Here is a 26982-nt window from a genome sequence, read left to right as displayed (position 1 = left end):
GATGTCCTGAAGTCCCTGGCTGGGGAGACCCAGCCTGGTGTTCTATAAGTGACCCATTCCCACTGCAGCCTGGTCAGTGCTGCTGCTGGGTCTGCAGACAGGTCACACTAATGTTTAACTTCAGCCTCTGTTACTGCATTCAGAGCTCTTTGTTTCCTCACATCTAGATGAGCTTATTCTTTCCCTTTCTCAGCAGTGGATACACTGACCCCATCTCCTTCCTTGTCTTACAACAATTCCATTCCTTCCATTACCCTTCACAGGGCTTTATTTGAGACCTCTCTTCAACTCAGTTGCTGTCTCCTCTCTAGAGGAGTCATGCTGTTGGACTAGGTGACCTTTAAATGTCCCTTGCAACTCAAACGATTCCATGATTCTATACTCCTGTGAGTATAGAAAGCCTGAGACAGGTCAAGGCTTATTTTTGCTAGGAAGAAAGCACAGATTCCTGCCTTGAGATGAGTAAAGCGTCCTGAATTTTCATATGTATTAATAGAACAAATCCTGGAATATAGGAGATAGAGCTCTGCTTCATGGCTGCTGAGCGAAACCAGAGGGCAGGTCTATGTCTCTGTTACCTTTAATTTTATGGAATTGGCTATTTTGGCAAAGGCTCATCTGCATCAGCAAGGCTGTGGGCTGTGTCCCACAGACTGCTCTCAAAATGGAGATACTGGTAGCACAAGGGCAAGTGGAAGAAGTTCTGTCTGAAACCAGGGCAAAAAGATCCACGCCAGCTTAGGCCAGAAGTCTGAATCTACTTCCTTGCAGAGAAAATACAGGCTGCCCACTGTTTTTAGGATTTAAGCCCATTTTGTCTCTGGAGATAGGGACTAACTTCTACTGCTGATCCTTTAACCTCATGGCCATGACCTTTCCCCATCATCCATCACAGTGTTCGTTGACAACAAAAGAAGCTGGCAAGGCTGAGGTGTTGGTGCCTCTCCAGTCGGGAAGTAGACCTGGACTTCAAAGCCACCCATCCATAACCTGGAAGGCTGGAAGTACTTCCCAAGTGACAAGTATCCGCTGGGAGGAACAAACACTCCAAGTGTTTGTAGACCATTCTCCTATTACCTCTTACCACCCTAGATGATGACACAAAGTCAAGGCGGCTGTTCCTAAGTGGACTTGAAGTGCATCGAGTGTATTGAGTCATAAGCATTTCAAGGCTGCTGTGGGGAACCCTTTGTCTGGCCTGTGAGCTCTATTGTTTGAGATGTGTCTATTTTCATCTAGCAGTAAAATGATTACCCAGTCTTACGTTGCCTGGTTGTGGGATTTACCATATACAAAAGTCACTGCATCCTACTGAGGGAGATGGGAATGTATTAATGGCACTTATAGAGAGCACAACCCCAGCATACCAAAGGTCGGTGATTCCTTCCATCCCCTCTTAGAGACACCTGTTTTGGGATGACACTGGTCATGCTCTGGTAGTGACCATCTGGAGAAAGTGTGGCTGGATGCTCAGTTTAGACCAGACATGAAATTAACCCTTGTCAAACTGGAGTAGTTTAGACTGAAATCCCCATTACTCTCAACAAGCTAAAGTGTCCATTTGTCAATGCCACAGAAAAAGAGATTTTTAATTCAAGACATAATTGTGTAGTTTGATTGACTGAACGTAGTAAATCAGAAGACTGGATCCAGGAATTCCTGCTACGACCTTGGCAACATATAACTTCTCATCTGCATGACTCCAGTGCTCCTAAGACTCAAAGAATTCACTTTTTTAAAGATGTCAAAGCAAGACACCAGCAAATCAAGGATATTTGTGATAGAATTTGGCTACCTGACTCTGAGGTCCAAACAGTCTTTGCTGGATCTATGCAGACAGCATACAATGCAGGGATGAGATGTGTGAATTTGGAATCCAGAAGTATGGAGCTGTATGGTGCCTGTGCAAAAGGAATGAGAGGTACTAGTGAGACTCTGAAATCCTACGTGTTGTTGGTCTTCAGCCTGACTCGGTGCATAAAAGATGCTGGCATGGCATGTGCATGGCAACATGTAGTCATTTCTGTGATATCTGGCAGTCATTTAATAGCTGTCAAATGGTCTGGGATTGGACCTATTTTATGTGGATCTGTGTGTCTGTTCATGCACACATTTTTACACGTGCACACGTGTGGTTGCATGTGGACATACATATGTATTTATGCGTGTTACTGCTCCAGATGTTTCCAACAGTTTGGAGCTTAGCATTCCTCCTCTCTGCTGTTCTCCCAGCACCAAACACTTTCCCTGCTCACAGCTGGGAAGCCTGTCACATGAACTGTAGGCACAGAGCATTATCTGCACGGGTTTACTCGTTGAACAATGCGAGTAGATGATTAACCATTAAAGCAACAGAATTTGCTGACCCATTAACCACAGAGGAAGGCTCTCTGATTTGCTGAACAATGGGTCCTATACAGAAAGCACCCTGACTTGTCCATCTTGCCAGTGCCGTGCGGATATTGCAATGGAATAGCTCAGTTTGGACTCTTATGTGGCCAGTCGTGCTTCCAAGGCCGCTGCTCCCAAGATTTTCATTGTGTTGACCTTGGAAAGGAATCCTGCCCAAATCCATGCTCTGTATCAAACCCCAGGAGGCTTAATAGCTGCCATTCATCCTTCACCCTTGCTTTTCTATGCCATCTGTCTGCGTGTTGCTTTGCTGGGGATGCAGAAATGCGATGCCCAAGCTCCATAGCCACTGTGGCTATGCCACAGATTTGCTCAGTGGGAGGCATTGGTGAAGCACCCTTCAGTTCTTGCATGGGGCAGAATTATTTGTTCCTTTCTAGCTTATCAGTGCCAATTAATCCCTGCATTGTGTTCCTTGCCTTTATATGCATTACTAGTCCAACCATCATCTTTTATTTTCGCTCTATGGATTATCCAGTACTAGTTGTCTATCATTTTCCCTGGGGATGCTGCTAGAAATTCAGGGTACTAAATTCTCCACTTCTCTACATTCTAAAGAGAAGGAGAAATTGTGATGTGATGGAATGATGGGGGAATCTGATCCATCAGGATGTCAAAGTCATGATGAGAGACAGATACCAAACACTGTGACATTTTCTTCAGGATATTATAGGGAATTGGAATGGGTAGATGTTCTGCAAGCTGTACATTTGTCAGATGAGGTACCTCTCTGCGTATCTCAGGGTTCTAGGGAATAGTGAAACAGAGAGTTCCCCATTGCACTATGATCTGAAATCCTTTACTTTTGTAGATCTCCAATAGCTGTGTTGGAAGCCTAGTCTATTTCTGATGGAGACATCTACACTGTAGACATCTACACAAAACTCAGTGAATCTCATTCGAGGACAGAATGGAAACCATACTGTCCAAATATATATCAACTGGCAGATTTGGGGCCAGTTCTGGAGGCCTGTTTATCATGATAGTGTCCCATGATCAGTCATAGCTGAATGCCTAAATATGAGAGCATCACACAGTTCAGCCCTGAGCCATGGCAACGGCTGTATTTGGAGACCACCCCAGCTGCACCAGCGAGCTCAGTACAGATATTCACATTTTCCCCAGGAGTGAGTTACCTATTGAGAGCTGGCATTTTTATTCTGTCTGCTACTTTAGATGGAAAGAAGTGGTAAAGGATTTCAGAGATGTGGTGGGCTGGAATAAGGTTAGCAAGAGCCTGAGCAGCAGCTGGCAAATTGCAAAATGATTATTTCATCATCCTGGCTGTGCAGGGAGGTATTAAACACTGAACAAGCAGGCAGAGAGCCGGAGTAGCAACTGACAGGTAGCATAGCATACATGATCCTTTACTCTACTTAGACAGTCCTAACCCTAGGAACATTTAAGTCTTTACAAGCAACCTGGGTGTCCAAGCTCCCTCTACAGACAATGTAAATACTCAGTGCAGTCAATGAGGAGTGATTCAAGTGTCCAGATATGCTCATCTAGTGCTGTTTGAGATGCCCTGCAACTGCAGGAGACACAGGTCTCCCTTCACTCCTACATCATTCCTTCCTGTCCCACCTGGATGCCTGATGTGCCCACCAGCAGACGCAGGACACGTGTCTGGAGATCTGTGAATGGAGGTGGGTGAGTCCCACCAATAGGTTCTGTGTTTTTCCCAACACCCATCCAGGAACATCATGGCTGACCAGACCCATGACAACCGTGCTGACTTCTGAGCTTGACATCTCTTTTCAAATGCTCCCATTGCTCATGGGATTGGAGAACTCTCTGATGGGAAACTTTTTCTAATTGGGGGCTCATTAGCCAAAATCTGTCACTCTTCTCATGCCCAGCTCCAACTGAAGACCAGACAACAGCCTTCAAGACCATGACATTTCAGTTGCCTCAATAAATCACAAGCCTGCTTCACTAATCTTTAAAAGAAAACTAAAAGCCATCAAATAAAACCCTTTTATTAGCATGAAATGTCCAAAATGTGAAATAACATGACCGAAATCACCCTTCATCTAAAAATAAAATCTAAGAGAGAATTTCTGCAGTGTTGGAAAATACCCGACACAGGTTCAATGGGTGGGCTTGATACTGTGACTACAAAAATATTTTTGCTCAGTTTGTTTCTGGCTGTTTTGCAGCTGACGGGTTGCCAGATCTCATGGCTGGATTCCTTCTGCTTCGACGCTCAATAGGATGGGTTTGCTGGCTAACCTGCGTGGCATGAATAGGTGGCCATGCTGCAGGACTCAGGAAATGACCCCTGGTAAATATCCTAGTGATATTCCACTGTTCTGAGCCATCTCAACTCAAGCACAGGTAGTGAGTGGTTTTGGATCGTGCTCTTGGCACCTCTCCACAAAACTCAAGCAGCCTCGGCATGAGGTGAAGAGAGATGAAGATAGGGATCCTGAACCCCAAAGAGAATTGGAAAAGAGAATTGGAAAGTGGGGTCAGGATTAAGTCCAGAGACTACAGTAGGGAAATGTGTCATGTCTTTCTTGCTTGCTTGCTTGCTTTCTTGCTGTTTTTTTCCCAGATATTTTATTCTGCCTTTTCTCCAGCACAAAACATTTCAACATGAATTTGTGAATATCTTCTGTCTCCCTCTCAAATATCCATTTTTGAAAAATTCAATGTCCATTACAAAAAAAAAAAAAAAAAAAAAAAAAAAAAAAAAGAAGAAGAAGAAAAAGAAAAAGAAAGGGAAAAAGAAAAGGAAAAGGAGAAAACGAAAACGAAAAGGAAAAGGAAAGGAAAAAGGAAAGGGAAAGGGAAAGGGAAAGGGAAAGGGAAAGGGAAAGGGAAGGGGAAAGGGAAAGGGAAAGGGAAAGGGAAAGGGAAAGGGAAAGGGAAAGGAAACATACACTATCACACTATCCAGATCTACTCTTCCTCCACTGTTGTTGGGTCTTGTTCTTTGCCATGTTAAAAAATGGACTAGCATCCTGTATCCCTTCACAGGGAAGGCAGTGGAGAGAGCTGGATCCAAATGAGCTTCTCCAGCCCCATCCACCTACACATGCTCTGTTCTTTCCTTCCTTCCCATGACCACTCACTGACACTCAACACACACCATCCCATCCCAGCCACATCTGGCCCCATCCATAAGGGCAGTCCAGGAAAAGCAGATGCTATGGCTTGTCCTTCACCAGCAAGGAAAAAAAAACAAACAAATGAGATGGTGACAAGAAACTAGGAACAGATAAAAGGATGATGATGGTGATGATGATGATGATGATGATGATGATAAAACAAGGGCAGTAATTATTTAGAGGAACTTGAAACATCTCATTGTGAATGGCAACATGACAGTTATGGTTAGAAAACGTGGACACCACATATTACAAAACTTCAGCTGAAAATGCTCCAGGATTCCATGGGATTTCCTCTCGGGAGGGTGCACACATTTCCCTACACCTCCCTCTGAGGGTAAAACAGTGACTACTGCCAGGACACACAAACAAGGTCCTGTTGGGCTCCAGAAATGCAGCTTCTTATCCCTTCTCTCTCTCTCACCCTTTTTTCTTTCACCTTTCCCTTTTTTCCCCAACATTATCGTGTCTCTCCCTTTCCCTCTCAGGACTCTTGCACAGTTAATATATGTTCAAGGTCAAAGACCCTTGACTTGTACATATCCCTGGTCATTGCCATCCATTCCTACAATACAGTGGTAAGGTGTGTGACCTTAAAGACAGAGGAACGGGTTATCCCAGGGCAGCTGTCACCCTAAGGATGAGGTAAACAGAAAGTTTTACAGGAGCAGAACTAATGAGGTTTTCTATGGATCTTTAGGCAGTTTCCTGAACTCTGCCCTCACAGTAACCCCCCACTGAACTATGGGTTCCCCTAAGGCCTCTTCTTGTGCAATTGCAACCCCAAGTTTTCCAATTTCCCATCTCCTGTTGGTCCCCTACCACCTCCAGCATCTCCCCAACAAGCTCACCACGGCCAGGGGCTTATCAGGGCTGACACTGCATACACCACTTTTTACACAGTCTGATAGTGGTAGGACAAGGGGGAATGGTTTTAAAGTAAAAGAGGGGAGATTTGGAATGACTAGGATGTTAGGAACACCCAGAAGGTGATCAAGGGCAGGTTGAATGGAGCCCTGGACAGTATAATCTAGTAGGTGGCAACACTGCTCATGGCAGGGGTTGGGGCTGGATGGGCTGTGAGGTCCCTTCCAAACCATTCTTTGCTTCTATGATTCTATGCACAGCGTTATCAGCAAGCTAAAAAGAGCTGCTGAGCTCAGCCAGGGACTCTCCTTCCACTCTGCATGGATTCAGGTCTCTCTTTTCTATCTGGTTGTTGATTTTCCTAAGAAAGAAAACTATCAGTAAACACCCTGAAGTACTGGCTGGTAACTCACTGTGTTTTACAGCATATCACAGAATCACAGAATGGCCAGGGTTGGAAGGGACCTCAAGGATCATGAATCTCCAACCCCCCTGCCACAAGCAGGGCCACCATCCTCCCCATTTAATGTGAAAAGAATCCCTGCTTGCCTGACACTATTCCTTCAGACCTAAAGAATACCTCCTGCAGCTTTGTCTAACAAAAACATTCATTCCTAGTATGTCTGATTGACACAAAGACAACAGGGCTTTACTTTGCATTGGGACTAATTGCATTCAAAGTCACTCTGGCCCAGACTATGAAGTCCCTGACTCTCCATGAAATCACACCAGAAAGGTGCCCATGTTAAGGATAATTTGTTTGGGTTTACTCAGAGGGATTTACGTTGATGTTACCAACGAATTTAAAAAGAAAAACCTTTGCAAGATCATAGCACAGCTCAGGAAGAATACATATGAAAACATACTTGGGGTTATTATCACCAGTATCAGATTGGTACAGGCTGCCCAAGGAGGAGTCACTGCCCCTGGAGGAGTTCAGGAACCATCGAGATGTGGCACTGAGGGACGTGGTCAGTGGGCATGGTGGGGTGGGTTGGGGTTGGACTTGGGGATCTTAGAGGCCTTTTCCAACCTTAATGATTCAATGACTCGATTCATGCAATGCTCATAGACCTCTTGGTGAAAGTGTTCATTCCCTCCATAGAGAAAAGCCATGAGCTTGGTGCTGCCTTTAGCTAAACTCACCAACAGTAGCTTCAAATTAGGGAAAAAGAGGTGAATATTCCCAAAGATCACCCTTCTTGCATAAGATGCAGCTCTGTTGTTTTTTTTTATTGAAGTTTCCTCTTTTTTTTTTTTTTTTCTTTTTCCTCCTGGTGGCACAACAGGACAAGATAAGCATAGAATCATAGCATATCCCCAATCAGAAGGGATCCATGAGGACCACGCGACCTGGCTCCACACAGGACTACCCAAAAATCAGACCGTATGTGTGAGAGCTAAAAAAATAAACAAAAATACGAATTAAAAAAAGGAGCTGGTCCTACTGTGGAGTCACCCTGGACCAGATGACCTCCTGAGGCTCCTTGTGGATGTATTTTATGAGATTGTCTGACTCTATTGAGAGCTGGCAATGCTCAGAAAAGAACTGCATGAGCCTGTCACCTTGGGCCAGGAATAAGTGCTCACACTTAGAATCATAGAATCATAGAACGGATTGAGTTGGAAGGGACCTTTAAGACCATCCAGCTCCAACCCCCCTGCTATAGACAGGGATATCTCCCTCTAAATCAGGTTGCTCAAAATGCCCATCCAGCCTGGGTGGACTATAGCTGCCATCTAACAGGTGCTTGGGGACCTGGTGGTTAAACCTCGTTCAAAGTATTTTAAAATGGATTCTGTAATCAGTTAAGAGAAGGTATCTGAGGGGAACGAGGGTTAGAGAATCCTATTGCCTATTGAGGTTTGGTAAGGGGTTTTGCTTGGGATCTGTCCCATGGCAGCTTTCTGCCCTGGCCTGATTCTGTATGCTTCCATCAGATCAGCTCATTTTGGGGCAGAATCAGAGAGGAATGAGCAAAAACTCAGCAGGCATAGCATAGCTCAATGGGCTATGGCTTGGTCTATCCTGGACCCCATGGCAGATGGGTCTCAGGGGACAAAGCTGGTGGCCCCACCTCCTATAACTTGGGACATACAGCATCACTGTGTCCCTGCATCCCTGCCCTCTATGGGAAGCTATGGCATGGTAGGCTCTTTGCTCTTTGCCTTCAATAGCTCCAAAGTAACAGACTGCAGTTGGTTTAGAGCCTTTTCTTCTTTTGGACAGCTGGGGACACACCAGACAGGAGCTACCAGGTTCTCCTTGTTTGCAGTGATTTGCACTACCCAGAGCCTGAGGGGATGCTCTCAAACTGGTTCCCAATGGAAACAATGGGCATAGTTGAACCACATCTCTGCCCTCTAAAATAAGTTGGCCCTGGGGGACTGGGTGCTGGCAGGTACAACACAACACAAAGCAATGCAACACAACACAACAAACACCACAGAGCAACACAACATTATAACTCAATGAACACAATACAACTCAATGAACACAATACAACAAACAGAGCAACACAACAACACAACACAGTAAACACAATAAAACACAATAGAACAAAAACACAAAGCAACACAACACAACAAACACAAAGCAACACAACAACACAACAAACGCAATACAATGCACAGTACAACAAAACAAACACAAAGCAACACAACAACACAACACAACAAACACAATGCAAGCCAATAAACACAACATAACAAACACAAAGCAACACAACACAACACAAAGCAACACAACAACACAACAAACGCAATACAATGCACAGTACAACAAAACAAACACAAAGCAACACAACAACACAACACAACACAACAAACACAATGCATGCCAATAAACACAACATAACAAACACAAAGCAACACAACACAACAAACACAACACAATAACCCACAACACAACAAACACAACGCATGCCAATAAACACAACATAACAAACACAAAGCAACACAACACAACAAACACAACACAATAACCCACAACACAACAAACACAACACAATAAGGCACAACACAACAAACACAAAAAGCACAACAACGCAGTACAACAGATACAACAGAGACAAATCAGTGCATTGCTGAAGTTCAGGGCTGTCCCCAGGGTGATGCCAGCTGCCCAGTGGAAAAGAAGTGAGATCCTGGCTCTGAGCCCACGTGTGATCACTCAGAGTGAGGAAACACCCTGGAAATCCACGTGATGGTGAAAAAAGAGTAACTGGAAATTGCATGGTGTGGTCCCAGGGATGGTGGAATAACCAAAAACCCGTGGGCAGGCGGTGAGCCTGGCTCTTGTCTGTTATTTCAGACCATATCCGGATGGCAGATAAATGCCAGGCCCACTTCTAATTAAGGAAACTGAGGAAGGAAACACAGCTGAAGGCTTCTTACAGAGCCCGGTGAGGTCCCCACCTCTTGCTGCCTTGCTTGAGTTACTCTGGTCTGGGAGCAGGTGCCAACTATCCAGTGGGGAACCCATGCAGAACTGGCAGCAAGGGATGAATGAGATGACCTCATGGGTATTTTCCTTCCCTCTATGACTCAACCACCCCGCTGAGCTGGAGGCACCACGCTGGAGAACTTCGATTCATGCAGCAAAACCTGGGAGTGCTGTTCAAACGTCCTCGCTTCTTGCAGTGTGGAGGATGGACAGGGAAAAGCACGCAGAGCCATAGGGAGGGGAACGCCAAACCATAGAGGAAGCCAAGTTTCCTTCTAAAATCCTAGCAAGGATGGTGGTAAGGTCTCTTCTGGGGTAGGGAAGCCTCCGGAGCAACAGGAACAGTCTGAGCCACTCAAGAGCTGAGTCATGGAGCAGGAAAACCTGAAGTCACCCTGCAGATGCCCTGTGCTCTGATGTGCCCAGGAAGCCTGGTGGGGAGGCCATGGTTGCCTTGGCTGCCTGAGGAAGTCCTGGTGGCTGTTACAGGGCACTGTCACCCTGTGACACTGGGATGGGAGGCAGGGCTGGCCCCAGTGGTGAGACATCAGGTCCCAGTGTTGGAATCTGGATGCTGCCAGCCAGATGGAGGGGTTAGAATCATAGAATGGCTTGGATTGGAAGGGACCTCAAAGATCATCCAGTTCCATCCCTCTGCCATGGGCTGGTTGCCCCCTACCAGATCATGGTGTCCAGCATCCATCCAACCTGGCCCTGAGCACAGGGATGGGGCTTTTAGCTTGGGGAAGAGAGCTTCTGGAGAGACCTCACTGTGGCCTTCCAGTACTTGAAGGGAGCATATAAACATTAGGGGGAACTAATTAGGGGCTGCTTACGAGGATGGATAGTGACAGGACAAGGGGGAATGGTTTTAAACTGAGACAGGGGAGGTTTAGGTTGGATATTAGGAGGAGTTTTTCACCCAGAGGGTGGTGATGCACTGGAACAGGTTGCCCAAGGAGGTTGTGGATGCCCCATCCCTGCAGGCATTCAAGGCCAGGCTGGATGTGGCTCTGGGCAGCCTGGTCTGCTGGTTGGCGACCTGCACATAGCAGGGGGTTGGAACTGGATGAGCATTGTGCTCCTTTGCAACCCAGGCCATTCTATGATTCTATGATCCACAGCTCTCTGGGCAGCAGTGCCAGTGCCTCACTGCCCCCTGAGTAATAAATTTTCCCCTAACATCTAACAGAAATCTCCCCTCCTTTAATTTAAATCTATTCCCCCTTGTCCCATCACTACTGGATCCTGTAATAACTCAGTCTCCCTCAGTTTCATAAACTCTTTTTAAAACGTATATCCGCTGCTGATTCCCAACACAAAAATATCAGTGGTGACCACTACTTAGCCCAGCACTCTCATTGTGCCCAATATCTTGTTTCAACCCTAAAGAAGACCTTACCACATTGCCAACAGCACTGTTTTCTGCTGTCCTGTGAAACTGTCACTGAAACCATCAGACTTGGCTGCTTCCCTCCATCCTGGAAATACAACAGTGAAACATCAAATGCATCCCAACAGTGCTGATGTGGCACTGCCCTCTGCTGTCGGTGGCTTTGTGGACACCCACCAAGGCCACCATACTGAGCTGAAGCACCGGGCTTTTTCCCCCCTGGGAACCACTTCAGGTCCTGGAAAACCATCACACAGTCTTGGAAGGATGCTGCACCCAGCTTTGGTGCGTGGTCCCCCAGCAATGCATCCACGACGACTTCAGCATCCTTAGCCTTCCCCTTTCTGCTGAAAGCAGAAGCAAGGACTATTTTCAGTGCTGTCTCACATCGGAAAGTGTCACGCATGTCCCGGTGCATCGCCCTGACCTGCTGTGGGCAGAAGGAAATGAGTAAGGCCAAGAGCTGCTCTGCCATTCCAGGAACCATCCCTACACCTCTGCCTGAGGAACCGGAGTTTCCTTCCCCTCTCCCCATGTGGGCACCCCAGCTTCTGAGGGATGTACACGAAGGGTGACTCTTACACTTTTCCAGCAGGGAAACACTCAGGCAAGGCCTCCTGATGCTAAATATATAACCACGCTCATCCTCCCCTCCTATATTGCTGTTACTATGTCCTTACGTACTTACGCTGGAGAAGCTAAGGTGGGATCATGGAGACACCCACTGTGACCCCGTATCTGGTCGCTTTCTCCCAAACTTTTCTTGAGGAAAGGCCTCTAGATGGGGCTTTAATGCAGTATTGCTGTCTGCTGAGCCTGAAAGCCATTTTCCATCCAGAACCTGCACACAAAGATGCAGGGGATGCTTTACCTTGAGCATTGCAATGAAGGGACTGAGATACCCCCCCTTGCCCTATGGCACCGTGCAGATCCAACAGAGCAATGCTCCTGCCAGCATGGCTTGCATCCACTGGGATGCTGAGCTGCACTGGGACACCTCAAACCCAGCATATGGATGTGCAGTGCTTGGCGTGGTGCATTACAGGCTGCTCTTGGAGGTTATCCTATGGTCTGTCCAGCACCTGAATATCACATAGCTGGGCACAGCTCTGCTCAGGGTTTCATGGCCCCATGTCCATCACTGTGGGGACACGGGGTGGCTCAACAGTGTGACACACACACACACACACACTGGGGAGGAAACCCTTTTTGTTCTCAGCTGCTGCCAGGTGCTCTAAGTGTGAGCTGAGCGTGACGGTGAGAGTGACGTTGAGAGCAGCAGCGGTTCCAAGGGCTGACATTTCGGGTATTAACTGCTTCCCAACCACACTGCTCACCCTTTGCATGCCCCAGTCGGCCCTTGTGCACGGATAACCTTGCAGGTTTGCTTAGCCCTTGTATTTATAGCCCTCGCACAAGTGTCTAGAGCTTGCAAGAGCATTTTTGCACAGATGGCCAGCCTTGCATACTGACCCTTTACACAGCTGCCTGGTCTTTGCAGGACTGCTGTCAGCCCTTGCACACCTGACTCAAGCACGGCTGCCTGGTTCTCCCACACTGAGCCCTTGCACAACTGCCCAGATGCGATACACACAGCCCTTGCACAAGGATGTGCCATAGCAGCCCAGTGTTGGCACATCCGGTCCTTGCACACCTACCAACTGCCTACCCCTTGCACAACTGGAACTTGCTCACCTGTTCTGCCCTGCCCCACCTGCTCTTTGCACACCCTACCCTCGCACAACCTCCCACCTGTTGCACACTTGCCTCTTGCACACCCATCACTCACCCACCCCACTCATGGCACACCCATCCCTTGCACGACTGCTCATCCTTTGCACACCAGCCCAGATATGGCACACTCAGCCCTTGCACACCCACCCCCCTTTGCACAACACCCCACTCGTGGCACACTCAGCCCTTGCAAACCCACCCCCCTTTGCACAACACCCCACTCGTGGCACTCTCAGCCCTTGCACACCCACCCCTTTGCACAACACCCCACTCGTGACACTCTCAGCCCTTGCACACCCACTCCCCTTGCACAACACCCCCACTCACAGCCCCCAAACCCCCCACATCCCAGGGACACCCAACCCTTCCCCTCCCCTCCCTCCTCCCGGCCCTAGAAGCAAAATGGGCGTGTCCTCACCGCCCCTCCACCCCAAGCCACGCCCCTCCACCCCAGGCCACGCCCCCTGTCTCCAAGCCACGCCCCCACTCCACTTGGCCCGATCCCTCCGTTCCCGTGGCCCCGCCCCCCTCTCTTGGCCCCGCCCCTCCCCGCCCCGCCGCCGGCCGGCCGCGCTCCTCCGGCCGCGCTATAAGAGGCGGCGCGGGCGGCGGGGCTGCAGCGGGCGCGGCGGGGGAACGAGATGAGCAGCGCCGGAGCCGCTGCAAGATGCTGGATGGACACGTCCTGCTGGGATGGCTCTCCTCCTGCGCGCTTCTAGGGCTGCTAGCCTGCACCCCGCGGCCCTCCGCCGCCTACTTCGGGTAGGTGCCCGGCGGCCGAAGTCTGTACCCCTCGCTTTTTTTTTTTTTTTAATGATTATTATTTTTACAAAAGGCTATTTTGCACCTTGCTCGCCCCGAGGATGCTGCTTGCTGCCGGGAAGTGCCGCGCATCCCTTCCACCCGCGCTGACAGCGTTCCCCATAGGAGCTCTGAGCCCTACCTCCTTGTCCCCCCATTTGCTTTCGCTGTCCCCGGGTCGCACCTCGTTCCCACCGGCCCCTGCGTGTTCAGCATGGAGGCAGCACTCGCTCTGCAGCGGGGCAGGCGGCTCTTCCTGAATGCTGCCGTGCTCTTAGAACGGAGAAAACCCCCCAAAAACTTCTGTTTTTCCTCCTGCTTTAAACTTCTCCTTCCTTTTGCTTTGAGCACAGGTGCTAGCAGACCCGTTGGTCCCACCATCGCTCCTATGGGGCTCGTAACTTTTTAATTTTTTCTTATTTTACCAGGGGACGCACGCTGCTATTTTCAGCCTGCCGTTCCCATCCTGTCCCCGATGTTTGCTCCCCTAAAAGCCGGGGGATCTCCCCGCGTTGGGCGCGGAGCCGCCGCTGCTCTCAGCGCTCACCTGTGCGCTGCCCGGCGGCCGGCAGGGGGCGCCATAACTCCGCGCCCGCTGCGCGCTGCGCAGGTGGATCCGCGCCCCGGGCTGCGCTGGGAGAGTCCGTAAACCCCTGTAAAACCCCATAAAAATCCCTTAATCTTTTCGTTTTACTGCTTTGCAAAAGTTGACCTCCTCCCCATCCTTCTCCTAGCAGAGGGTCTGCTGGCTTTTAGCGTGTTGCCTGTGCCTCTTTGCTTTTTGGGGTGTCTGTAGGGTGTGTCTTAAAGTTCCTACCCAAATGGGTGGTGGTACTCCGTGATGGTTGGGGTGTGGGATGTGAGTGGTTTTTGTTAACCCTGTTTTCCTTGGGGAAACGGTGCTGCTTGCTTCTCTTTAGGATGTTGCATTGTGACCGCTGGTAGGAGCCACTGGACCGGCCCCAGGGAATGTCTTGAGGTTTTCCCCCCACTTCTTTCCAGTAAAACAAATCCCGGTGTCGAAGCTTGTCCATTGCTTGTGGTCTGGCAGACTTTTCCAAACAGTGCTACTTCACATCTTCTCTTTCCAACTCAAGAACTGCTTAACTTCCTGCCACTGGGGCTGCATTTGCAAGGAAACCGCCTGTTCTGTGTGTGCAGGTTTTTGGGAAAAGCCCTTTCCCCCACCACAGCTCATGTATCTGCCGGAGACCACCAGCACAGCGCAGTTGTACTGTGCCTCAGGGACTGATGGGGCTCGTAAGGAGCTTGGCTGTAACTTTCCCATTAATCCAAGCAGTGCTGGTATCTGCTGTAGTGCAGCAGGTAACTTCTCCTAGTCATTTGGCTTCTAGGATTTTGCTTCTTGGCCTCGTGGGGCTAGTGTAGGTTTGAACTTGAGAGTGCAGTGTGTTGCAGGGTCTGATGCCCTGACTGTGCTGCTGGGTAATTCCCCGGGCCTCAGGACAGCTGCTGTTTCTGGTTTGAGACTCCCTTGCTGGCAATAAGGAGGGGAGAGGAGATGCTGCCAGATGTGTGCTTGGCCAGATGGGCTCTGAGGCTGCTGTGGTGCAGGGAGGTTTGCTTATGCAAAGCGTGCTGCTCTCTGCTGTGCCTCTAAGCAGCATCTGCTGCTGATCTTTGTCCACCCCAGAGATCCTCCTTGTTGAGGATGCAAGGGAATACCCCTGGTGGAGTTTGATGCTTCTGCAGGTGCCATGTGGTCATTGGCATTCAAACTTCTGGCTGTGCTGCTGAGAGAAGTGGCCGTGTGCATGGAAGATCTGCTCCAGGTTTATTCCAATGTGAATCTTCCCATATTTTTTCCTGAAAGAAGTGATATGAGACTTGCATGCCCCTTTGTTTGTGCAGGGAACTGGAATACTGAAGTGGGTTTAATGATTCCAGCCCCCTTTCCAGGCATGGGAAGAGATGCTCCATCCAAAGTGTCATTAGAGCCACCATGATGCTTTAGTGACCTGCTGGACTCCCTGCTCTGGGTTTCAGCATCCTTGGCAATGGGCAGATGTCACGTTGTGGCTGCTTGGTTCTGCAGTCTGATGGGGCACAGGGACAGCTGTAGGTGATCCCTTCCCCATCCTCAATGTCTTATTTCAGGGAAAGAATTCAGTATCTGCAAATGTGTGGCCTGCTAGAGAATTAGTGCACATGCCCAGAAATTGGGCATGGCTACATGATAAGGAGATTGTGTCGGTGTGTAGTTATGCCTGTCTGCAATGCTGGGGGGCAGATGTGCTGTAGCTGGAGACTGCCTGGTTGGGATGTGCTGGAGGATGAATGAAGCCTTGAGTACAGCAAAACTATAGTGCTGCTGATGCTCAAAGAGCGGAGTAAGTCCCTGTAGGCACCTGTTCAGCAGGGACCTGTTTGCCCAAACTTTAGGGAAGCAGCAGGAAGGGACTGGCTTTGGGTGAGATAGTAGGGGTGCATTTCAGGATTGGAGCATGTGTGGGATGTGCTGCCTATGCTGACCCTGTAGGGAAAGCAATGCCTGGAGAGGAGCCTACCTGAGATCTGCTTGTTTCAGTGCGCTGCCTGCTTCAGTGTTCAGCCTTCTCCTCTGCAGCTGGGCTGCCTTAAAGCTAATTTCCACCACAGTACAGCAGGCTGATGGGGGATTGCTTGGAGCAGCCCAGACTGCTGGGATCCCTGGGAAAGCATTGCATTTCACTTTCCTCCCCTTCCTACTTCTCTCGTGCTGGGTGTGGGTCCCTCCCTTTATGGGCTGGGGGCGGTGGGCTTTGGAGGTGGCAGATGACAAGATCAGCTGTGCTGGGGTGACAGGAGGGTTGATTGACTTCATCCCAGTGTGTGTGCAGGATGGAGAGCTGGAAAGGAGCTCGCTGCCTTCCTGAGCTGTCTGCTCCGTGGCTCTGAGCTTGCAACCTGTTGGGGCCATAAATCAAATCCCTTCTGTTTCTTTCTGGGTGTTCTGATTTACAGCCTGGCTCCATTTTGTTATACTTTTTTTCCCCTTTTTAGCTGGAAGTGTTGCATTCTGCAGCTTGGGGTTTGCTCTGCTTTTCTCTGGCCCCAGAAGGAGCTGGGCAGCTCTGCCCCCTCTGCAAACGCTTGTCAAGACAGTAGTAATGTTACCAGTGGCTCATGCTTACATAGTGTTTATATTGACAGATTGCAATGTTCTTCATAATGTAACTGATCCGTACGCTGCACGCAGGCAACAGGAACCCTGAAATGCTTGCGTGGGGGAGAGGGAGGGAGGGGAGCATAGCTTGCCCTAATTTACCAATGCATTGCTACTGAGAGTGAGTTCTGTGCTGCACGGTGGGGTTTTTGGTGCAGGAAGTGTGCAATGCTGTTGTTGCTTAAGTGGGTGCAGAACTGCCTGGGTGCTGCTAGAGACAGGGAGCGTCTTCTGGAGAGTGGTTAAGGGAGCTGGGATTGCTTGGTCTGGAAAAGAGGAGGCTAAGGGGGGTCCTCATTGCTCTCTGCAGCTCACTGAAAGGTGGTGAGGTGGGGGTTGGCCTCTGCTCCCAGGTAACAGCAACAAGATGAGAGGTGATGGCTTTAAGTTGCACTGGGGAGGTTGAGGTTGGATGTTATGGAAAACTTCTTTTAGAGTGCTGATGCAGTGGCATAGGTTGCCCAGGGAGGTGCTGGGGTCACTGTCCCTGGAGGTGTTGGAGAACCATGGAGATGTGGCACTGGGGGGACATGGTTAGTGGACAGCATTGGTGTAGGTGGGCAGTTGAACTTGGTGATTTTAGTAGTCTTTTCCAACCTTAATGATTTGATAAAGTGGAACGTGCTCTTCAGTTCACAACCAAAACCCATGAATAGTGAACTGGATGGATGTCCATGTGCTGGTGACTATCCTGATGGAATGGCTTTTGGGGGTGTGAGCTAGCATGAGCTTCTCAGTAGGGTCACTGCAAGTACATAGCATCAGCTGGAATGCCACCTCCAATGAAATGAAGCCTGTGGGTGCTGCCTCAGATTGCTGGCACAGAATTGTAGGCATTGGAAATGACCTCTGGAAATCACCAGTCCAACCCCCTGCTAAAGCAGCTTGCTACTGTAGGTTGCACAGGAAAGCATCCAGATGGGCCTCGAATATCTCCAGAGAAGGAGGTACTCACGTTGCTGTTGCATGCCAAGAATTTCCCTACCTGTCACTTGATGGTGGTGTGGGGCCACGCACCCACCCTGCAGCTCTGAGTGCTATGAATTCCTGGGAAGCCACCCGGAGCCAGACTGCTGTGCTGTGCTTTCCAGACATGCTGGCTGTCCCTGACGTGGCTGAGACAGAGCAGCTGGTTCACAGCACAGCTCAACAACAAAACCTGGGCTGGGGCAGGGAGAGAGGAATGCAGCTGTCAGACGCAGCTGGAGCATGGGGAGGCTGGAGGACCATCCCACCCCATTGGAAGGAGTGAGTTTGCTGTTTCTGAGATGGTGGTGTTGGATTCGAAGTGCTGAATTTCTGGTTTTGCTTGTTGTAGGGAGGGTGGGCTTGGCTGCTTTCCCTGCTCCTTTAGAGCTGTGTGAGTTGTCATAGAATCGTGAAGGTTGGGAGAGGCTTCTAAGATCTCCAAATCCAGCTTCAACCCACCCCTACCATACCCACTGGTCATGTCCCTCAGTGGTGATTCCACCACTCCCTGGGCAGCCTGTGCTGATGCATCATTGCTCTTTCAGAAAATATGTTGTTCCAACTGCCTAACCTGAAACTTGTTTCTTTGAGGATGGAATCCTCATGCCCAGAAGCGTTTGCATTGTAGATACTTGAAAGTGGTGCTGGGACTGCTGGAAAGGGATATAAGGGTGTTAACAAGCCCAGGAGTGTGCAGCGTGGTTCTACATTATAGGAGGAAACCTGGAAGCTCCCTGCAGTGCAAGCAGAGAATGGAGCAGAGCACCAGTTTAGTAATATTGGACTCATGCTTTGGATTCATCCTGTTTGAGATGTGAGGATGACCTTAGCTTCCCTTCTCTTGAAGGATGTACCAGGCCATTTTCTGAACTGAGCATAAAGGTAAGTGCTGTACATAGCCCCAGTGCCCAAACACTGCATGTTTTGGCTGGGACACCAATGCTACAGATGATTCCTGGGGCAGAAGATGGCTCGTTAAGGATTAAATGTGTAGCTGGCAGAGCAGGAGGCAGCCATTGATTTCCTCTAGTGTGCCTGCTGATGCAGAACTGGAAACCAGGGATCTATAGGACTCTGGTCGCTTGGTGAAAGGCCTGGTCAATGATTAACTTGTGTTCTGGAAGCTGCTAACATCAATAAAAGGGAGTCCAGCCCTACAACCCCAACACGAAAAGCCCATGAGTGTTTAATAATTAAAGGCCTCGTGCTTTATCGCAGGGTAATGAGAATTGCCTTAAGGCTTATTCAGTGGTAGGTAATTGAATTAGGTTGTGGGATTGGTAAGGGGGAGGGTTAAGTGAAGGTGTGGGAGATGGCATGCCGAATCCAATGGGATGCTCCTTGGTTTGAATCTGTCTGGGCTGAGCTTTGTCAGGTTTTGCTTTTCTTGTCTGTTTAATCCTGTCTGCTTGTTGATATAATTGTCTTTAGAGAAGGTGACCCTATCTGAGGGATGCTCTTCCCATTTAAGTAGATGTTTTCATGGTGTTTTTCTAAGTGAAATGCTGATAATTAATGGCTCCTTATTTTTATGTTGGAGAAGCCAAAGCAGAAGACATGCTGAACTAAGGTATCTGTGTGAGGAGGGGTCTGAGCACCAGAGGTGGTACTGAACTGCAGTGCTCCCACTGCACAAGGTGGTTTCTGGTGCAGAGCTGCAGGGGGCTGGTGGGACTCCAGAAAGCTCAGCTGAGAAGTGAGAGCATCTTTTGACTGTGTCTCCCACTTGCATCCCTGTGAACCCTTCTTCTTAAGAGGAGTTTTAGGTTGGGAGGAAGCTTTGTAGCTTGAGGAGCATTTGAAGAGTTCTCATTGGAGTATCCTTATGGAAGAAGCATTTTGAGTGTTGATCAGTAGGTCAGACTACCAGGGGTGTGAGGACTTCTCATGTGAGAAGGTCCATCCTTTGCTTTGATTACGTGGGGCACCGTGGTATCTTCAGCATGTGGATTAGATCTCAGATCACTTGAGGTCTGTAGAGTACTAATGGGACACTCCACCCCAACGTTTGGTGTATTTGATGGGAGAGGACTTGAAACACAACATCTTTTGTCTGCTGAATGTGAAGGCTCTTCATGCCCAACCATACAGCTGCAGCTATCTCCTGGAGCCAGCACTATGGGTAGGATGGCACTTGAGGAGTTCATGTTAAAGTATACATTAACCCTTATTCCCAGGCTCTGACAGGCAGCAACTTGCCAGATTCCCAGGGTCTCCCCAAGGGTGTGTGTTGTAGAAGCAATCCAAGAGCTCTGATGTTCCTGGCTTCTGGGTGCACCGTGCCAGGCCTCTGGCTCCCCAGTATAAGAAACAGCCTTCACTGTGCAGCCATTGTGGCACATAAATGCCATTGGTTTCTCCATCTGAGCAGCTCTTTAGCAGAAGAGAGCAGCAGCTTGTGCTGGGAAATGCTGATGGAGGACTGCTGTCCATGCTGCAGGACCTGGACCAGTGCTGGCTGAGCTGGGAAGGGGCTAGAAATGGTACTGGATGGAAAGGGTTAACCCTTCAGGACCTTTTTTTGTCACCTGATTTCAAGTTTTCCCCTTCTTTCTCCCAGTTTAACTGTGGATTTTAAGGTTCCTTCACTGTAAAGTGAGGCTGTAAAGTGCTAATGAGCCTTATCTCTTAAGATACTGTCATAAAATACACTCATGAAGTTTATCAGCTCGGTAAGCTTTACATTTTATTGTAATGTGTGTTTGCAGTGTGCTAAGTGGAACAGGGAGTATTTTGTGACTACATGGTCAAACACAACAGGTAGGGGATTTGCTTTAGCTGATAGAGTTCTTTGCAACAGAACAAAATATCAGAGTAGGTTTTCTTTTTTTTTTCTTTTCTAATGGATCAAACAGCTCCTGAATGTGCTGTGTGGTCTTCAGTCTCTTTGTGACCTTAAATCCTTCTTCTGTGGAATGGAGGGAATATTTGCTGGTTGAGCTGCTGAAGGTGGGTGATGGGTTAAAAAAAATAAAATAGAAACACCTTAAACTCTTCCTTTGGGAAGAACACAGAGCAAAACAGCACTTTGATGCACCCTCTGTAGAACATGCAAACTCAACAGCATCCCACATTAATGTGAATCAGTGCTGGCTGGAAGGTAGTATGGAGTGTGCAGCTCATGTTGATGAGATGTCATGAAGTATGGGAGCTGGTATGAGTTTTCTGAGCAGATTCATTTGGCCTAGCTCATTAAAATAGCATTAATTGGATAGCCAGACAATTTTCACAATGGCAGTAAAAGTTTCCTTTCTTGGAAAAACTGCTCAGAGTGCTCCAGAGACTGAAGCAGCATAATGGGCCATATGATGTGCATAGCAGGAGGTAGTTTCTTGTGTTGTTGTATGGCAACGTGTGATTTCCTCTAGAAGTGAATGATGTACTGAGATGCACATAGGAATCCCTGAGCTTAGCTTAAAACCACATCAAATGGCCATCTTGGTGCTGGGAGAAATGGGCAGGTGCTGAACCAGGGCCTTGATCTGCTGTTGGGAGACCAAACTGTAGAGCACCCAGAGCTGGTAGGGTGAAGAGCTTCAGTTTCCAAGGCCGTGTCCTTCTGGGGAAGGTCAGCTCATGAATTAAAGAACTATCTCCTCTGTCTGCTTAATTCTGCTGGACTATTAGGATGGAGGAAAAACACACTGAGATAAGTGGTAGTGTTTCTTGAATGGCTTGTACATGTAATGTGTAATTAGGTGAGATGGGTTTCCCAGATGAATTAAATTACCTTTACACTTGCTGTCTATGGTTGACACTGGATTTCTAGTTTCTGTTTCTTGAGCACCCCGAGCTCTTGTCAATAAACTGTTCCCAGCTCTTCTCCAAAAGCATCAGCTTTGGCTTTTGTGGGTCTCCTATGTCTTCAAAAATATACCTGCCCCAGTCTCCTCTCAAATTAAGTAGTTACTCTTTAAATTGCACCTCCAAGTGTTCGAGGCTCCCTGCTGCCATCAGTCAGCTGTAGGTGAATGCTTCTCCATCCCTGCACACTGGGGGCATGCTGCTAGGGGTGTGTGGGAGTGCACTGGTGCTTGCTGACTGACCCCCTCTTGTAGCCTTGGCTTTGGTGTTACAGGAGTGCCTGCTCCAAAGTGATGTGTATGGCCTGGCATGTTGCTCACGACTCGTTTGCTGCCATCTTTTGTAGGCTCCCCAATTGGTTACTGAGAAATGGTGCTGATGGGCTGCTCCCACCTAATTCCCAGTGTAAATATTGCTCTGTGCTCAGCCCTGCTGAGCTGCGTGCATTGTGTAGCTTTGTTATGGTCTGCTCAGACCTTTAAATATCCTCACTGTAATTCTCTTTGCAAGGCTGAGATTGATTATATATTTTAATTGATACACTTATGCTTGGTATTGCAATAGAAGTCAGGCAGCCCTGGGGGACACATCTGCACTTCTGCTCCAAATTGGAGAAGCTGGTTCTGCTTCTGCAAATCTCTGGTTGGTTATTAGAAAAAACTTCTCAGAAAGAGGCAGCGTTGGCACAGGCTGCCCAGGGAGGTGGTGGAGTTACTGTTCCTAGAGGTGTTTAAGAGCCTTGGAGATGTGGCACTGAGGGACAGAGTGAGCATGGTGGGTTGGGGATGGACTTGGGGATCTCAGATCTTTTCGAACCTTAACAGTTCTATGAAATCTTGCTTGAATTTCATAGTCTTCTGATTGCATGGGCACAAGCCATGTTTTGTATGGACCACATTTCAGGGCCAGGCTGGATGTGGCTCTGGGCAGCCTGGTCTGGTGGTTGGTGACCCTGCACATAGCAGGGGGGTTGAAACTAGATGATCATTGCGGTCTTTTCCAACCCAGGCCATTTTATGCTGATTCTATGACCATAAGCAATGGGAAGCTTGGATGAGGGCATTGCAAAGTACTTGTCAAGAAGAAAAAAAACAAGTGTTTCCACTTAACTTGTGAGCTTGGCTAAGCTTGGAGGCCTCTGTGTTGATGATTCTTAGCTTAGCTCTCAGATATAAGCATCTCAAGTCTTCCAGGTAAGAGGAAGCTGGGATACCTCTTTGAGTTTCCTCAGCAGTGACTTCTAGCATCCCTCCTAAAATGCACGGGTGTCTGCATCACTGCAGCTCTGTACGCCCCTGCATCTTGGAGCAGCTCCCTCATATGTGGCCAACTGGAAAACAGCTGAGTGTTGCTGCATTTAGGATGCCCCCAATGTGGGTAAATCCTTTTTGCATATCTTAGTGGTGTTGGCTATGCAGACCTCTCCTAGAGTCATTGATGGCAGTGGGCTGGCACAGCTCGAAATTCAGCTTTAGGGCTGCTGTAAGCCCTGCTGCCCCACAGCCCTTGGGGGCTGCCCATCTCCTCCAAGAAACCCAATCCTTGAAGCCCAAACCCCTCTGGGGACAGTTGACCAAAACTGATACTTTATTTAACAGAACTGACTTGTTTTGCTTAATCTTGACAAAATTCTTTCCTTGCCCTAATCCTTTCCCAGTGTAAGGTGAGATCTTGAAATACCTGGCAGACTAATAGCACAGCTCTTTCTGCATCTTTGGGCCTTTCTGTAAGCAAAAGTGGGAGGGGGGGCAGGGGTGTTTTCAGCCCCTGCCAAAGATGGATCTTCTGCTGGGAGCTAGCAGGGAGCTATTTCCCTGTCTGTGGTTAGCAAGCTCATCTGACAGGCCAGAGGTGAAGCAGCTGCTTGAGCTGAATAACCAAAGGATCTAACCAAAGAGCCAACGCTTCCTATGGCTTATTAGCATGGCTGTGTTGCATCCCTGTGGCTGTATCTATCTTCTGGCTTGTCTGTGTTGACTCAGGAAAATCCAGAGGCTTAGCATGAATTTGGGGGGCAGGTGCTGACCTCACCTCCTCCACTGATGGTAGAGACAGACCCCAGCGTGGGGCAGATGGTAGCCTTATCCAAACATGTGCTTGTGTGGGTCTGCTTACACTGTTATCTTCCAAGTGACCCAAATTTCCAATTGGTCTCTGATCCATCTGGACATATTCAGAGACTTTGGGAGACTTATTACTCTACGGATGATGTCTGTGCTCCCATCACCTGCATGGTTTTGGGTATGTGCCTAAATCTCAGGGTATTTCAGCTTGTAAGTCAGGACTGTTACTGAGGGAAGAGCCTCTGAACAGAATCAGGGACTTGGTGCGTTTCTCTTGGGTAGCTGGGCTGGTCTCAGGGCCCCTGAAGGCTCTTGGGCTATGGATAATGCCTTTGGTAGGACATGAGGTAATGGCCATAAGTTGCTCTGGGTTGGGGGCGTGTGGTTCAGGTTGGATATTAGGAAAAATTTATTTTTGGAAAGAGTGGTCAGTTGCCTTGGGAGGTGGTGGGGTCACCATCCCTGGAGGTGTAGCACTGAGGGGACATGGTCTAGAGTGGTCAAAGACATGGTATGATGGTTGGATAAGAGGACCTGAAGGGTCTTTCCAACCTTAATGATTCTATGCTAAAGAACACCGGTGTTTAAATGCCTAATGAAGCAGAACCTTCTGATGAGGCTGAGGGTACTCCTCCTGGCATTGCAGCATTAAAGGAAGTGCCATGAAAAATGTATGAGGAATCCACTGTTTGCTTGGTGACCTCTGAATTCCGAAGAAGCAGGAAAACCCCTAGCTTCTGCCTGAAAGATCTCTCTGAAACAAGCTTTGTAGCTGAGGCTTCATTTTAGGGGTGAAGTTGCACCCACTGTTGTCTTTGGGGGATGCACGGCTGGGTTTTGTGCAGCTGCAGCCCTTGCATAGAGCACCAGCAATGCATTGCTCTTACTACTGTCAGCTGCCTGAACACCTCTGTTTGTGTATCTAAAACTTGAAGGCTGGCAAAGGAAGAAATCTGACCAGTGCAATGGAAACCTTCAATTCCCCGCAGTCCCAGGAGGAGCGGAGCAGCTCCAGGCTGGGGTGAGGAATGAACTCTGTTCGTACACTGCCTCGCCTCTCCAGGAGGAGCAGCAGCCAGGAAAAATATCAACAGTTCCATTAAAAAGTCTGCTGGTTTGCTGAAGTAGTGAAATAAACATACCTGGAGGCATAACAGCTTGAACCACACAGGAAACATTAACTAGAACGAACACACGCAGGCTTGCTCCCTCTCCCCCCCGTGTATCTACCCGATAAAAACACTGTGCGTCCATGGCAATGTGTAAATCAAACAGCAGCTGGGGGGATTATTCTTAGCCAGGGGAAGAACGGGTTGGGATCAAGCAGGGGCTCATTGCTTTCCTAGAAAGGCAAAATTTGTATGGAGACCGGGCTGGTGCTTCTGCCTGCAGCAGCAAAGAGGTATTGTGGAGCAGTTGTCCCTTCTCACCTTTCCTGGTTCTGTTGGGGGGCTGAAGTCATTTTGCTCCAAGCTGTTGAAAATCTGGGGTGTGAGGGGTCACTCGTAAGAGTGAGATGGATGCGATAGCATCAGATGGGAAGGCAGCAACCTGTAGTTGTTAGTGTGGGGTGGAGATGGGTTTGATCTTCCCCTGAGCCTATCGTGTCTCTTCTGATGGGACAGGGGGTGAGATGGCCACTGTTAGCGAGCTCTGAGCATGGCCTGGATGAGAGGTGCCAAAACATCTTGGAGCACCAGCCCGGTTCCCTCAGCTGCCTGTAAAAACAGCATCCCTTTGGCCATACCCTGCATATGTGGCACGCAGAGAAAATACATGTGGAAAATGCCTCTGCTTGCAACCAGATGGCACCTGTCAAGCACAAGTAGACATTTCTATTACAGTAGCCTTGTTTGAGTGTCTTGGAGCACTCCCAGCCTTTGCAAAGCAAAATAGCGTGGCTCTAGCTGTCCTCCCAGAGGCAGATTGATGTGGTTATTGCATGCTCCAGACAGTCCGTGCTCCCCGGCCTCATCTGCACAGCCACTTAGCACAACTAATCCGAACTGACTTTTAAAGTGGATTAGTTCAATTGCTCTTAACTAGCCCCGGTGGAAACGCTCTCCTTGGGGATTAAAGAGCCTTAATTCACTTTAACACACTTGATTTCAGTGCAAATCAGGCTAAACTGAATTAAGAGCACTTCAGAGCCCAGTGCGGAGGCCGTCCTTCAGAGCTGATGTGGTTTAACCACCCCACTTTGCATTCCTGTGCTGAATTCATTCCTATTAGCCTTTCTGGAGTGTCCCCTTACAGATGGTGAATACAGTCAGCCTCTCAGAGTCAGAGCTGCATGCAGTTGCCAGGCTGATGTGTGAACCAGCCCCTGTGCTGTGTCAGTGCCTCAGAGTGCCTGGATGCAGTGCTATAGAGCTGTTCGTCCTTTCCTTTGTGTCTTTCCCTTTCCAGGCTTTGCTTTTTGAAACTTGTATAACCGACCTCTTTGCTTTTTCACATAAATGCAGGGCGGTGGGTCGCGTGGGTTTTCCTCTGCTGGATAGAAGGGCAGTGCTTCACCAGCTGCACGTTTCCTCTTGAAGATGAGCTGTGGTGGCAAAAGTGCTCAATCTGTTTCCCTGAAACTTGAAAGAAAAGCTGCCTTTATAACTGTGGAAGGTATAAATATGGAAGGTAATTATCGCTTTGGAGAGAGTTGAGCAGGACAGGGGTTTTCTCATGGGTTTTACCCATTGGATGACATGTGTGCTGGGAAGCAGAGGGGAATCCTACCAATGCTGATTAGGGCTAAGATCCCTCAACAACAGAGGAAAGCATCATCAATTTATTTTCCATCATCCTGACCCTAAATGTCTCAGCTCTGATTCCCAAAGGGAAGGATGGAGGCATGCTGCTGCCCTAATGAAGCACATAACATTCTGGATGTTGTTGCTTTGCTGTCAGTGCTACTGTGTCCCTGTGATGCTCTTCAGATTCCAGTTGTCTTCAAGCTTGGCTGTGAGTTGCATGCAATGAGAACGTGGATATTTTATGATGTAGTCCTGCATTACGTTTAGTTTCTTTGACTTGATTTCCTGCAGCAGTGATGTGAAGCTGTGGTCCTCTGTCTGTTTTGGTGGTTATATCTAATGAATTCAGCACCATGGGATCCTGAGTCATGGAGTTGTTTGAGTTGGAAGGGGACTTAAGGGCAACCTAGTCCAACTCCAGTGCAGTGCACAAGGACATTTCTGAAGACCTTGATTGAGCTGTAGTTG

At 48.6% G+C, this 26982-nt stretch overlaps 1 protein-coding gene and 1 long non-coding RNA gene across 2 annotated transcripts in view; one reads left to right on the top strand and one right to left on the bottom strand.

The window, feature by feature from the left end:
• Positions 1-1581: 1581 nt before the first annotated feature.
• Positions 1582-9887, bottom strand: LOC149917619 (uncharacterized). Its single transcript, XR_016467568.1, has 3 exons — positions 9810-9887; positions 1796-1901; positions 1582-1711 (listed from the first exon to the last, which is right to left on the bottom strand). It is a non-coding gene; the product is annotated as an uncharacterized LOC149917619 (long non-coding RNA).
• A 3698-nt stretch (positions 9888-13585) lies between these two features.
• WNT9A (Wnt family member 9A) overlaps positions 13586-26982 on the top strand; it is a 55859-nt gene continuing 42462 nt past the window's right edge. The window contains exon 1 of the mRNA XM_031607836.2: positions 13586-13726. Coding sequence (XP_031463696.1) covers positions 13632-13726 — 95 coding nt within the window. The 5' untranslated portion in view covers positions 13586-13631. The remainder of the gene's footprint in view (positions 13727-26982) is intronic.

Source organism: Phasianus colchicus, chromosome 6 (assembly GCF_987193195.1).
Source record: "Phasianus colchicus chromosome 6, bPhaCol1.hap1.1, whole genome shotgun sequence".
Taxonomy (NCBI): domain Eukaryota; kingdom Metazoa; phylum Chordata; class Aves; order Galliformes; family Phasianidae; genus Phasianus; species Phasianus colchicus.
The sequence above is the reverse complement of the archived record's forward strand: the minus strand, read 5'-3'. Positions and strand labels throughout refer to the sequence as shown.